This window comes from Plecotus auritus (genome assembly GCF_963455305.1).
Source record: "Plecotus auritus genome assembly, chromosome: 6".
NCBI classification, from domain to species: domain Eukaryota; kingdom Metazoa; phylum Chordata; class Mammalia; order Chiroptera; family Vespertilionidae; genus Plecotus; species Plecotus auritus.
This window is the reverse complement of record NC_137773.1, coordinates 58,881,551-58,896,028: the sequence shown is the minus strand read 5'-3', so window position 1 is coordinate 58,896,028 and position 14,478 is coordinate 58,881,551. Positions and strand designations below refer to the sequence as shown.

Here is a 14,478-nt window from a genome sequence, read left to right as displayed (position 1 = left end):
AAAGCATCACAAGCTAGAAACCTAAAGGGAGAATTATGAAGGCTCCAATAACGGTAACTATTACCCACTTATGTTTTCCAGATTAACTTCTATGTGCTTCTTACACACTATTTTGCTATTACAATAAATTAAGAGTTTGAATGAGGAATGCAGTCAACCACAACACTGATGGGAATATTTCTGTCCCAAGATTGAAAAAGTACAATATTATTTTTAAAAAGTCACTAGCTCTGTTTGAAATTCCAAGTAGTCCCCTGGAGTTTTTTAAATGGTTAAGAGGTAGGCCACAGTCGAAGCCGTCTATAAAAGCAAGTTATACTTCTGGGTACTGTGGCTTTTAATAACACAAAACTCTTTCCTTGCTAAAAGTGGAGAAGAGAACACAATATTAGTAAATACAGGCCTATTTGTTGGTCAGTTTATATTGTTCATGAGATTCCACATATAAGTAAGATCATGTGATGGTTTGTCTTTCTCTGATTGACTGGCTTATTTCACGTAACATAATAATCTCCAGGTCCAGCATTGTGACATTCTTTGGAGTTAATAAAGCTATTGTAATAATCATAACTTGCATGTCTTTCTCCATACAAACAACTGTAAACCTACTTTTGCCCATTCCTGCTTAGCAACTTCCTTCAGAATCACAGTGAAGTCCCAGCAACTGACTGTGGTCTCCGTTTTCTAGAACTGCATTGTGTGGTGAGGTTAATCTCTTACAAAGAAGCCGCTTTCCCTCTGAAAGGTGACTTTAAAATCTCACACCTGCCCTGCAGGCGTGGCGCAGTGGTTGAGCGTCGACCTATAAACCAGGAGGTCACAGTTCGATAACACAATCAGGGCACATGCCTGGGTTGCAGGCTTGATCCCCAGTGTGGGGCATGCAGGAGGCAGCCAATCAATGATTCCCTCTCATCATTGATGTTTCTTTCTCTCCCCTCTCCCTTCCTCTCTGAAATCAATAAAAATGTATTTTTTTTAAATCTCACACCTTTTACTTATGTAAGATCTATTCTATTAACCCAAATCCAAACATGGACTGTTAAAAATTTGGGGTACTGGAATGCGATGATTCTTGAATCAATTACTAAGCATTCCAAATTCAATGTAAAAAGATGTATGCATTTATTAGACTACTAGAGGCTCGGTACATGGATTCATGCACCAGTGGGGTCCCTCAGCCTGGCCTGCACCCTTTTGCAATCTGGGACCCCACCAGTGCAAGAGCGGAACCAGGGAGGGCTCCAGGGCATATCTGGTCCGTCTCACCCAGTCCTGATCAGGACAATGGGGCCGGCCAGTCAGGGAGGGACCACAGGAGGTTGGCAGGCCAGGGAGGGATTCAGGGAGGGTCCCAGGGCATGTCCGGCCCTTCTCACCCAGTCCCAATCAGCCGAACCCCAGCAGCAAGCTAACCTACTGGTCGGAGCGTCTGCCCCATGGCGGTCAGTGTGCTTCATAGCTACTGGTCTATGGTCAACTGGTCAAATGGTCGACTGCTTGCTTAAGCTTTTATATATATAGATCTTATGAAGCATTTGGTCTGAAAGACAAATGTGGTTATGAAACATGCTTTCACTTCAGTATGATAATTTCCCTCTTTCGACCTCAGGGAGACAAAATTGGAATCATCATAATACCTGATTCTGGAAACACTCTCCCCACTTTTATTTTGTTGTTTTACTATAGGATAAGCACCTGTAAACCTATCACTAAATGAAAGTTAAGAACCTGACAAAAATCTACATCTTCCATATGGTAAGCTCAGTTCAGTTCATTTATGCAAATTTCCTACTATGTTAGCTTTCCCAGCGTGAGATACTTACAGAAAGCATCAAATAAACTTAACAGCAGAAAGATGCTTTCAGTTAAAAATACTCATATTTGTCTACTCTTTTCAGAAGAGAAAGAAAGTATTCAGCCTATCAAGCTCAAGGTCAGGATGAAGGTGACAATAGAATAGTACAATTGTGTCTGTGGCCATTTTCACATTACCAACAAACTTTAATCTTTTTCAATAAGATATTTTCCAAATTTGACTAGCAACTAACCCCCGTGAGGCACTGTGCCTCCTCCATCTCTTAGGACTGTGACTACACACAGACAGGCACTTGGCGACCTTCTGACAACGATTGGTTCTCCTGTAAGTGAGGGAGGCTGAAGCGCCCTCCGTACTGTGAAGCATTGCGTACTGCACAGAGGCACACGGGGACCAGCCAGATACAGTCATGGAAATGGAGCAAAGGAAAAGGAAATGTGGCAAACGACAACAACAGAAACTCAGCTGAGTGACAAAGCTATACTAACCATGGCTCACCTGGGGATTTGGCTGTAGAGTAGGCACTGGAGTAGTGGCCACCCCTCTTTACTGTGCACATTCAGTATACACAGAGGAGGAGGAGGAGGAGACAGCAAGGAGAGCGGTTATTCAGCAGGTTTAAACTTGCACACAAACAAAAGGGTGAACCAACCCAGCCCAGAGAAAGTGGGGTGGGTGCTGAAGGGGGAAGCAGTGAAAAGGAAAATGGTCCCCAAAAGCAGTATTTTATAAAAAGTTAGATGCTTGAGACAGTTGTTGATGCTACTTTCACATATTCTAGATTGCCCACATGTGAAATCATGGTTTTTCACAAGCCTTTCCCAAGGGTGGGGAACGTCCGGCCCATGGGACACATAAGGCCTGAGAAATGATTTGGCCTGGCCCTGCCAAGGCATTAGGGAGGAGTTAATTAAAATGTCTGACCAAATATAGCAGGCTAATTTTTAAGTTTAGAATTTTATATGGCCTGAGAATTACATTATAAGGTGAAGATCCAGATGGCCCTTGGCAGAAAAAAACGATTCCCTGCCCCTGGTAATATCAGCTAAGTTATTCATGATTACACTATAAACAAAGCTTGTAGGATTGACACATCAAGATGTTTATGGACGTTTTTATGTTTTTTAAATGCCAAAAGGGTCAAAGTGATGACCAGTCTATAGGCATAGGGCCTGAGAGAGGCTGCAGTACAGTTAAGTCTGACCCTTACATAAGTAAAGCACTTCTTTCCAAGAAGAGTCGCTGCTACTATTCAATTGCGTGATGAAGGAAAAGCCTGTGGGAACCTATCGAGTAAATACATTGTTATGCTAGGTGTGTGTACGTGTGAGCTTTAAATTGACAAGAGAAGAAAATGTCCACAATCATACAGCACAACATTTAAAATGCAAATGTGGTCAAATGTGAAACTCCTCAGAAGAAGAATTGCGCTAATAAGATTGTTCTAAAACAAATGTCAGAACAAAACAAGCCAGTTTCTTAGGCGACTTACTACAACTTTGAGAAACAGACTTCAACTTTTCGTTTTAAAAATCATGTCATCTACGTGCTGTCCTGGAACCTGGCTGCATACAAGCAGTGGAAAGACCAAGGATTCATAATCATTGAAGAAAACAAAAGGAGAGTGAGATGCTGCTCCTGTGGCCCTCATTCCGCTCCCATTCACTACCTGAGGCTGGTGACTTGCTGCGACGAGAGGGCCCAGGGCTCTTGGATCCAGAATACTTAGCTGAGGAGCGAGCATACGATGACTTCAAGACACGGCATTCTAGAAAGGAAGCAAAGAGCGTTCAATAGATCTGGTGTCACCACTAGCCAGAGGAAGGTCACATGGGAAAGCAGTTGCCTGCCTGGAACCATTACCTGATCATTTTTCTATTACCATCCGAAAAGTACACCTTGAGACTACACATCTGTAACATCACCTCATTATCCCAGATGGACACAGGCAGCCCAGTGCCCTCACTTGATACACACACAAATCCTAACCTAAACATGTGCAATGGTGTTTAGACCGCAGCATGGGTAGGCAGATTATTCTTTCCAAACCTTGAATGTATGTTGAAAGGGTATGTAGAACCCTAATTTATGAACCCCTTCCAGTCCCATCTTTATAAAGTGTGGAGCACAAAACAGGAGGAAACTAACTTTAAACAGTAACTTTGGTCTTCCCATAAATAGCCAAATAACATGTAGGGTATCAGAGCTAATTACAGCTAAAGTAAGCAGGTCTAACTGGAATAATTAAGAACATAGCTTTTAAAGTCATGGCAGATTTTGGATGAATCATGGATTTCACTTGGTCAACTAGGGGACTATGGTTAGACTCTAAACCTCATTTTTTCCCTCTCGAAATGGCATAAAAATAAAATCTACATCACAGGATTGTTCTAAGGATTAAATTAGATAACATACTGTCTGTAATTTGCATTAAAATATTTCAATTTATGTAAGATGATTGAAATGTGGGTTGGTTTTAATGGGTACCTCATGGGCAATAAATTAACATGTGAAATACACTAATCAGGCATAGACACACCAGGGGACAATGGTTAGCATTTGAAAGACTCCAATCAAAGCCTCGCAGGGAGGGGGCTGTAGCAGCTTCAGTTCAGTTCATCAGCCTTTGGATGTCACTAAGTATTCCACCACTGAAGGGAGTGGTGTGTGACTGAGTTAGAAACATCTTAAAGGCACTGCCACTCTTATGAGCAGGATATCTAAACCTGCAGAGCCAGTACTAGAAGCTCAGAACTACAGCCCAGGATTAGGAATCTGAGTCCTGCTTCCAGCTCTGAGGGTTGTGTTACTTGACTAACACTAGGTTAACTGATGTTAATTAATGCAAGTCGTTGTGAGGAATCTAACAGGACAGAGTTGGGATTTCATCAAGATTACAACCCAAGTTAAATGACTGACTTTGAAAAAAAACTCTACCTCCTAATAGGTGTACCCTTGGGAGAATTAGGTCTGAGACCTGCATTCATTGCAAAATTTTGAGACCTGATGGTGGTGGTATAATAACAGTATGAACAACAGCATAGCACATACTATGTAACCAAGTACCCTTCTAATTGCTTTATATCTGAACTCATTTAATCCTCACAGAATCTTGTAAAAAGGCCACTATTATCACCCCAGTTTGCAGAAGGTTCAGGAATTAGCCATTGAGAGGGAAGCAATCAGTAGCTTCCACTTCTCTCTAACAAGTCTATCTGTAGCTAAAACTACCAATGATCCCACTAGCTCAGGAATGTTTACAGCATATATGTCAACGGAGTACAACGCCGGCACATACACAGCAAGTGCTCAATACATGTTTCGTTATTGTTGTTTTTGTTGTTACCCAAATTAACTTTGTAACCCTAGGGCATGGCATTGAGTTTCAGTGTCTCAACTTTCAAAATGACCCAGATGGACATCAAAGAAGTACTGCGAAATGAAATTATGCTAACATCAAGAAAGATGCAAAATACAGATGACATGTAAATGCATGTTTTGTGCAACCTTAATCATCCCTGAGAATCGGGGAGAATGTCACCTGGGTCATAGGAAAGGACATCACCCGCAATTCTTTAAGGACTTTGTGGTCCTATTACTAGTTTAAAGCAGGGCCAGTCCAAGAGATTATGTAAGTACAGAAACACTCAAACAAGTTTGGCAGCAGTGAAAGATACAATAGGAAAGCAAAAAAAGGAGATCAATGAACCACAAGCACCAGGTGGATAAATTTCCCCGAGGCAACTGTGAAAGGGGGAGGACAAGGCAGAGGGGATTACCTAGGAAGTTTGGTTCTACAGAATGGACCATCTTGACTTTTTAAAAGTCAATGGATCGTCATATTTACTTGGTAATATGTTTCTCTAATTCTGGACTGTCAGAATCACTACAAATGGAAGGAGTCCCCCTGAGTCTAATTTTTGAAAAACTTCCCTCATTCATGAACTTAAAGCGTGAGATTGTATTTCTAATATCCCTCTTCTCTGTAAAATGTTATGCCTGTATGATTTTACCTTGTTACAGATGAAATTGATTTCACTGGTGGAAATAATCACTATTGCTGTAATAGGTTTAAATTTAAAGCAATATTTCCAGAAACTATAACATTGGAAATTACCAAGTTTATTGCTAATTAATTGAAAACTCCATCTATTGGCTAAAATAAAAGAATTACCCTATCCAATCAATGAAAATTGCATTATTTTCTGCATATATAAACAATACATGTTATTGCTTTTCTAAAGTTATAAACAAAACAGTAAGGTAAAAATCATTAACAACTTACTATTTTTTATCTCTTTATGGACATGGAAAATGTACAACTAACTGTTTCAAGTTCAACACTATCCATACAATTAAGGTTGCACAACCAGCCCCCATTCTGAAAGAGGGCAGGAAAGTCATTTCTAAGGCAAAACAATGCAGTAAAGAGATAGAACAAAATTGCTAAAAATGAAATTTACTTAACTATTGACTTGGGGTTAGTATTTTTTTGTTGTTGTTTTTTTCACAACTAGGTAAATACTCTGATTTTATTCTCTACTTCCATTAATTCGAAGAGAGTGCTGCCAATGCCATCTTTCTTCAAAGATGGGCTAAGGACCACTTAACACGCCCCAAGTGCAGTGCTACATCCCAACCCCGGTTTCAGGGTTACAGCGGTGGTCCATGGGCTGCCTTACCGCTGTGATCCAGGACAAAGTCATCTTGGGCATAACGGAATTTTTCAGGTCCACATGCAATAAAAACATCATCGTCACCAAAAAAGTCTTGCAGGCAAGTAACCTAGAAAAAAAAAATCACATCCAAGAAACAAATTAGAAATGTTAGAGGTGAAATAAAAAGTCAGCAAAATTAAATACATTTTTTTTGTAGGTGGGACATGCTTTATTACGAACAAAGCAGCCCAAATTAAATATATTTTTATGCCTCATTTATAATATTGAGTTGGAACGAAAAGCTGTTTGGTATCACATTTCCAAGAATTTTACTCTTCACAAGGTGCTTTCGGAGTGTCTCCTGACCCCAGAACAGCAGAATGAGGTGGTCACAGCCAGTACCAATATTCCTGTCTACCCATGAGGTCAAGGACGCACACACAAGGTAGAGCGATGTTTTCCAGATTTCTGACTAATGGGCAGCAAAGCTGGGGTGTATAGGGGTCTCTGCTCTTTGTTTAGTCTCTTTACTACCTACCCTTCCTCACTCTCCCAGCAGCTCCACCTCCCAGCATGGCACCCTGGCCATGACTCTCTGTACCTCTGGTACAGTGAACCTTTGGGTATTTGGAGGATTCATGTATGAAAACTGGTTGGAAAAGTACACGATTCCCCCTTTATCTGCGGGGGGGGGGGTACGTATAACCCAAAGTTTCAGGCATAGTACCAAACTCTATACATACCCACCCTTTCACTTAAAGGAAGCACTATGCCTTCTCTTTGGCATATCTGAACTGGCAGCATCACTACTTTCATGCCTTGGGGTCATGATTAAATAAAATGAGGGTGACGAACACAGCACTGCGATACCAGGACATTAATGGGGTTCCTAAATCCCAGTATTCACTGCTCCCCTAGTTTCAGGCATCACTGTTCTCACAGGTGTGGAAAGAAAGATTGCAATGCTATATTCAATGCTATATTCTGTCTCTCAAAGGTACCAGGATGACTACACACCACTGAGGGGCTTCCTTCATTGACAAGATGATGCTCCTTCTTAGGGCACCGAGGACAGACCCGCCAGACCCCTCCCCCCGTCCCCCTCCCCCAACTCTTGTCTTTGTCATTTCTCCTGCATACTTCCACCTCAGCCACATGAACACTACCTTGCATTCCCTATCTACATAGTGCTGGTGGTTCATTTTTGTGAAACAGCTTTACTGAGACGTAATTCACATACCATACAGTTTGCTCATTTAAAGTATACAACGTGCTGGTTTTAGTATATTCAGAGTTCTGCAACCACCACCAAACCTATTAGAGTATTTTCATCACCTAAAAAGCAATCCCATGTCCATTAACAGTCACTCTTCAGGCCTCCCTCTCCTCATCCCTAGGCACCCATACTTTCTGTATGGATTTTGCCTACTTTGGACATATCCTATGAAAAAAATCATACAACATATGGCATTTTGCAACCGGTATCTTTCACATAGCGTGTTTACAAGGTTGGAGCACATAGCAGTCCTTATTCCTTTCTATGGCTGAAGGAATACTCAGTTACATGCATATACAGCATTGTGTTTATCCAGTCCTGTTTATGGATGACATTTGGGTCACATCTACCTCAGTGCTGGCTCTTGCCACTGTATTTCCCCTCCTGCTGGTCCTCAGCCAGAGTTGCCTTTCTGACCACTCTTTAGTGCCATGACCTTCAGATGAGCACATATACTTCCTGGTCATCATTTCCTAGGCTCTAGCAGAGTTCTAGCTTTGCTGAATGCTCAATACATTTTTGTTGATGGAACTGAGGCTTGGTATGGAGTTGTTCCTATTGGAATTGAGTTCACAGACACAGAATAATTTCTCTGGGGTGGGTGGTGCCACAGATGCCATCTACTTTGCCATCTTCACCATCAAGTAATGCAATTATTTATTTCCTGTGGTTGAATTTCACAAGTACATGGGACTACATGTTTCACTGTTGCTAGCAGTGCCCCAAACTCAGTTGATATTTTTTAAAGTGAAAACATCTAATAAAATGCCCAGGGTCTAATGTAAGTTGAGATAACTCCCACCAATGGGAGGCACATTAATTTACTGTTGTATATGCATTCTGACTTTGATCAAGTACCAGCTATACGCCAGGCATAAACAGAAGACAAGGAGCGCACAGCCTAGTCATGGAGATGGATAAGAAAATTAATAATTTTAGTGCAAAATGTTGCACTAGGAGACTAATGAAATAAGGAAGTACAAAGAATAAATAATGAAAATAGCATCCCATAAAATATTCAATAGCTAAGACTATTTCATATGTTTGGACACTCAAATAATTCTATCTTAAAACATATTTCTTGTTCTTTAACTCTGGTGGTCTGTCTGTTCCTTTTATCATAAAATTTTAAAAAACCGAAATGTAACCTTGAGTTAGGTGCCATGTCACTACATCTGACTCAGAAAAAAAAAATAGCAATACCATGAATAATGTCTCAAAGTCATTTTTAACAAGGGTAAGGGAAAGGGTATCAGTTTAGAAGACCTCCTGTTTGCTTTTAATTTCTTCTTCAATGCAAGAAGCTCTTCGGGGATAATGGATGTTATGTGGCTTATAAGAGAAAGCTACACAAATGAGGGGAAAGTAATATTTCTGCTAAGGTACAAAATTAAAGCAATCAGCAGTATCTAATGGGGAGACGTCCAACTGAGAAATAATGTATCTATGGGAGCATATCTAAGCTCTCCAAATGAACGTGGGCCATTTAAAAACAGTAATTTTTCGGTCCTTCGGTAGACAGATTAATTAGGTCAAGGGGAATAGGTGGCAGCTATAATTTCAGTGCTAGTTCTTAACAGATTGCCACAACCACTTTTCTTTTTCTTTCCCTATTTGGTCTCTGTTAAAGGATATAGAAACAGACACAAAGACTTAAAATACTATGCACATACTAGGAGCATAGAAAATCCTTTCCTCAAAATAAAAAAGGTAGAGGACACAGGATTGCCATCTTCCCTGCACATTGCATTGTGAACCAGAGGAGGTCTCCATTTCCCGACCCATTGGCGCTCTTTGGAAATGGTGTTATTTCTTTCCCTTTCCAGAGTTACAAAGGAGAGGATGGGAAAGCAGGTTGGCTTTCTCTAAGAGCTCTTCTTCCTACAAAATTCTGAAGTCTGTTTTAGTTTCTAAGAAAAGCTTACATATTTATATTTTTGGAGACTTCTTTTGGAAAAGCAGAGTGCACTCTGGTGGAGAAGGAAAAAAAGGAACACTATTTTAAGTAGGTAAATAGTATTGCCCACTTGGGATTTATTTCTGTTCAAGTTCAGTCAAAGAAATCTTCAACAAAATCTTCATGTCCTCCACATCCAGGTGTTCCTTCAAGGCTCTGTAATTTGTCCAACATAGACATTACCATTGAGGTAATGATCTGGTTTTGTGTCCAGACGTCTCAGCGGACTCTGAGCTGCATACATACAGGATCCTTGTCTAGCTCATCACTATAATTCTAGCAGAGTACATGGCACCTAACATGCAGGCTTTGTTTAATACATTTCTTTTGAAATAAAAAATGCTTTGAGTCCCTCTTCCTCTAGGGAACTCTCTCTAGAGGAGACATCTACACTCTTTCTGTGAATTCCTGTCAACCCAGTATCACACAAGGTAGTCCTTGTTATAGGACTTAGGTTGGCTTTCTAAGCCAAGATAATCTATAAGCTCCTTGAACACACCAGTCACATCCTTTAGCTCCTTAAAGAAGTTATTCTGCAAATAGTTGATCAAATATTGGCTCTAGATACCTTAAAGTAACTTTCTGAAAACTCATCTTAGATCACGTAAGCTCTAATTGAGGAATTAAATGTCTTTCATCATTATTTCAGGGTGATTTGAGAAAAAGATACTTGTGAAATCTACTACTAAAACCATTCAGTAGAGGGGATTCAAAGCAAAATAATTCACTATTCAATCTTCCATTTGTTGGAATTCAAAGACTTGAGGTTGTATTTAATAACGGTATCCTGAGGTACTTTCCAAGCGTATTTGATTTAACAGTTCCAAAATCTGATAAAAATGCAAAAGAAACATCATTGGATCTCAGTGAGAGACTAGCTTAAACTGACATCAACTTATCTAAATATAGTCAGGGTCAAAATCTTAGCTCCCTTGAAATGTCTATATCGTAGAACAAAGACCGCATTTTGTAGAAAAAAAATTAATGTTAATGATGGATATCAGGAGTATAAAATGCACCTTGGAATTTTTTTTATAGATTTTCTTTAATTTTAACTGTGTGTGTGTGTGTGAGAGAGAGAGAGAGAGAGAAAGAGAGAGAGAGAGAGAGAGAGAGAGAGAGAGAGAGAGAGAGAGAGAGAGAAAGATGAAAGTCCACACCTCCTGTTGAAATTAAATGCTTTCATCATTCAGCTTTAAAGGGTTGTGGCTACTGAAGAGTAATTAAACAAAAAAATATTTTTTTCTAGCTCACTTCTAAAGAGTATTTGAAGAAGCTCAGAAAAGAAGTCTAGTAAGTGGCTTATATTTGAAATTAAAATTATTACCTAAGCTTTTAATGGAACTGCATTAATATCCTTATTGTTTCTTCCTAAGAATGATCACGTTACAAGTCATAAATTGTCAAAAGGGAACTGCACTTAATTTTGAACTCCTCGCAAAGGCTTCTCTACCATACATAATGTTTTCATCATGCAAACAAATAGAAACACAGCATTTAAAGATGTAAAGAAAATCCAAATGACAATTTTAACGTACAATACAGGATAAGCCTAATAGCTTCTGAGCCGTTATCTGTCTGTTGCTAGCAGGGGACATTAAAAAAAAAAAAAAAAAAAAAAGACTGCCCTTGCAGATGCTTAAAAGCCATCAGCTCAGCAGATTGAGTTCACCATAACTAACATTATCCCAGACACCCACCACCACCACCACCACCACCTTTTTTAACCAGTTCTATATCTAGAGTATAAGATCTGCTAAAATGGGAAAACCATATCTGAAATAAAGAAAAGGTTAAGTCATTTGGTTCCTCCAAAATGTTAGGAACAACACCAGAAAACCAAATTCACAGAGCAGCAAGCAGGGGCTCAGATTCTCTCTCCATTTCTTTACTCTCCACTCAGAATATAATTAGCATAAATACCCTGCTTTGTTCCCAGTAAATGTTGGCGGGCATACAGTAAGAGAAGGATCCCGTTCTACAGCAAAAAGCCAGCTACTCAGAATAGCAATGTTTTTCAGCTTCCTGTAAAACCATTCAGCCTGGCACTCACCCACCATCTGGTTGCCATGGAAACAGAACTGAAGCTAAAAGATGGCAGTACTTACAGTAAAAAGCTTCTTAATTGCATCTACAGACAACTCCCTGCATTTGGTTTGCTTCCATTAAAAAATACTGGATCTAACCTTCCTCTTCCCACTATAGTCTCCTCATAATGACTATTCACTAATCATAGAATCTTGAGAACAACAATTTGGTTTCAGTAAATATCTCTATGCACAGGATGGAAGGGTCTTGAAAAATTCATAGATATGCAGCTACCAAATGTATTCTGGGAGCAGAGACAATGACCACTCTTCCTATTAAATAGGTAATTTCGAAGCTGACCCTCTGACTGCCCCCACTGAGGGCCCCAGTTTAAATTCCCTCAGGGAAAAGTTCCAAATCTGCTCTAGAGCTTTCCACTAAGGGAGGGAGGCTGGAGCAAAATTTTAGAAGAATTCGGTCAGGAAGTCAAAGGAAACCTATTAAGCCAACCACCTCGAGATTTCCTCTAATTGTCACGTCTGGAGCTAAACGTTTTCAAACACATGTCACCAGAACCTGAGTCAACACTCTCTGGGACTCAGTTAACTTCAAATAATAAACAAAAAGGGAAATCATCAGAGTTACAGAAGAGGTGAATGGGAATCAAAGTGAAAGGCGACAATTTTCTAACCCAAATCTCTGTTCCCAACAGAAGGGAAAGGGACCCAGCACGAATACCTAACTATACATTACACACAAGGAGTCTCATTTACATATGGCTTGCACTCGCCCTCAAAAAACCTAGTGAAGTTGGCATCATGATTCCCATTCTACACAAAAAGAAACAAAGGCTCAGAGAGGTTCAGTAAATTGTTTGAGGTCACACAGCCAGTAAGGGAGGAGCTGAGATCTGAACGCTGCCTATCTGACTTTGTACTTGATCACACAATGTCCCCCTAAGGAAGAAAACAGTGTGATTTAAAATCTACAAAAAACAACGTAAGGCAGTTTATTATTAAGTCAGAGAAGTTTTTATACTTGTCTAAAACCTAAATAACCAGACCATTTTTCTCTGTCTTACTTTTATGAGTAAATGAATGAAAAGTATGCAAGCTTAAATCTAGAATTTTTTTTAAAGGATCAACTTCTAAGTAATGTCATAAGGTCAGCACAAGTTCGGGCCAACCTCTATACTTTAGGGAATAATGAGTATGTTCTGAAATTGATATCTTCAAACAAATTGGCTAACTCTTTCTGAAAACAAATTAAAAGCACAAGTTAGCTTCATATGGTTTCAGAATAGGACTCCATTTGCTGCCAAACTAGAAATTGTAAGAGTATAAATATGTATTACTATTATAACCTTTAAATTTTAAAAATAAAGGCAAAACTGCCAACATTTTCCAGAAATATGTTCTCTGCACACCAAAACCCATCCTTGGATTAGTCTACACCTTTGGCTTCAGTTTAGCATATGGTGAGCGCATCCAGGTAGCTAAGACCTTCCTTGGAATAGAGACTAGGAGAACCATCAGTTAAGGTGGTATGAAAAAACTCCGTCGGTTAATTCCACACTTGTTCTGAGAAACATCGACCACTCAGTACTGTCAGCACAAACACGTCACTATGGTCTAATATAGGGCTATTTAGGTTTATAGGAAAATCATCCCTATGTGGAAAAAAATCATGTCCCCTTTTTAGGTTTCTTTCATCTTAATAAAATTATTTTTCTCCTCCCTTGCCATCATGCTCTGAACTTTCACCTCTTACATCAAAAAGATCCTCCATGACCCTTTAAGCAGCTCCTCTGCCCACTTCTAACTTTGGGCACTTAATATTTGGTGGGCTTAGGGAGAGGTATTTCTAGTTGAAAAAAAATTAGTGTATAATAAGAGTAAACTGGGTGAGGGTTAGAGACTTTGGAAGGAAAGAAAATAAACTTTAGTGCCCCAATTCCACTAATGACAAAGTTCCTTCCCTCTGTGTATTTCCTAGTTTGTTGGTTTTTTTTGTTTTGTTTTACTTTTTTTTATTGTTTAAAGTATTACAAATAATAGTACATATGTCTCCTTTTTTTTCCTCCCCATTGGCCTCCCCCCAGCCTCCCCTACCCCCGGGCACATGCCCTCCCTCCCTGCCACTGTCTTGCGTCCATTGGTTAATCTTATATGCATGCATACACGTCCTTCAGTTGATCTCACAACCCTCCCCTGCCTTCCCACTGTAGTTTGACAGTCTGTTCAATGCTTCTTTGCCTCTGTATCTATTTTTGTTCATCAGTTTATGTTGTTCATTATATTCCACAAATGAGTGAGATCATGTGATATTTATCTTTCTCCGACTGGCTTATTTTGCTTAGCATAATGCTCTCCAGTTCCATCCATGCTGTTGCAAATGGTAAGAATTCCTTCTTTTTTATGGCAGCATAGTATTCCATTGTGTAGATGTACCACAGTTTTCTAATCCACTCATCTGCTGATGGGCATTTAGCCTGTTTCCAAATCTTAGCTATTGTAAATTGTGCTGCTATGGACATAGGAGTGCATATATCCTTTCTGATTGGTGTTTCTGTTTTCTTGGGATATATTCCTAGAAGTGGGATTACTGAGTCAAATGGCAGTTCCATTTTTAGTTTTTTGAGGAAAGTCCATACTGTTTTCCACAGTGGCTGCACCTGTCTGCATTCCCACCAGCAGTGCACAAGGGTTCCTTTTTCTCCACACCCTCGCCAGCACTTGTT

At 39.8% G+C, this 14,478-nt stretch overlaps 1 protein-coding gene across 4 annotated transcripts in view; it reads right to left on the bottom strand.

Annotated features, from left to right (window-relative positions):
- The window catches only part of DCLK2 (doublecortin like kinase 2), a 139,551-nt gene that overhangs the window by 50,425 nt on the left and 74,648 nt on the right, over window positions 1–14,478 (bottom strand). For 2 of the 4 annotated variants that reach the window (XM_080671782.1, XM_080671783.1), the window contains exons 3-5: window positions 6,502–6,604; window positions 3,489–3,587; window positions 2,318–2,368 (exon numbers count right to left, since the gene is read on the bottom strand). In XM_080671782.1, the coding sequence (XP_080527908.1) occupies window positions 2,318–2,368; window positions 3,489–3,587; window positions 6,502–6,604 (253 nt within the window). The remainder of the gene's footprint in view (window positions 1–2,317; window positions 2,369–3,488; window positions 3,588–6,501; window positions 6,605–14,478) is intronic. The other 2 variants (XM_080671784.1, XM_080671785.1) reach the window with 1 other exon arrangement.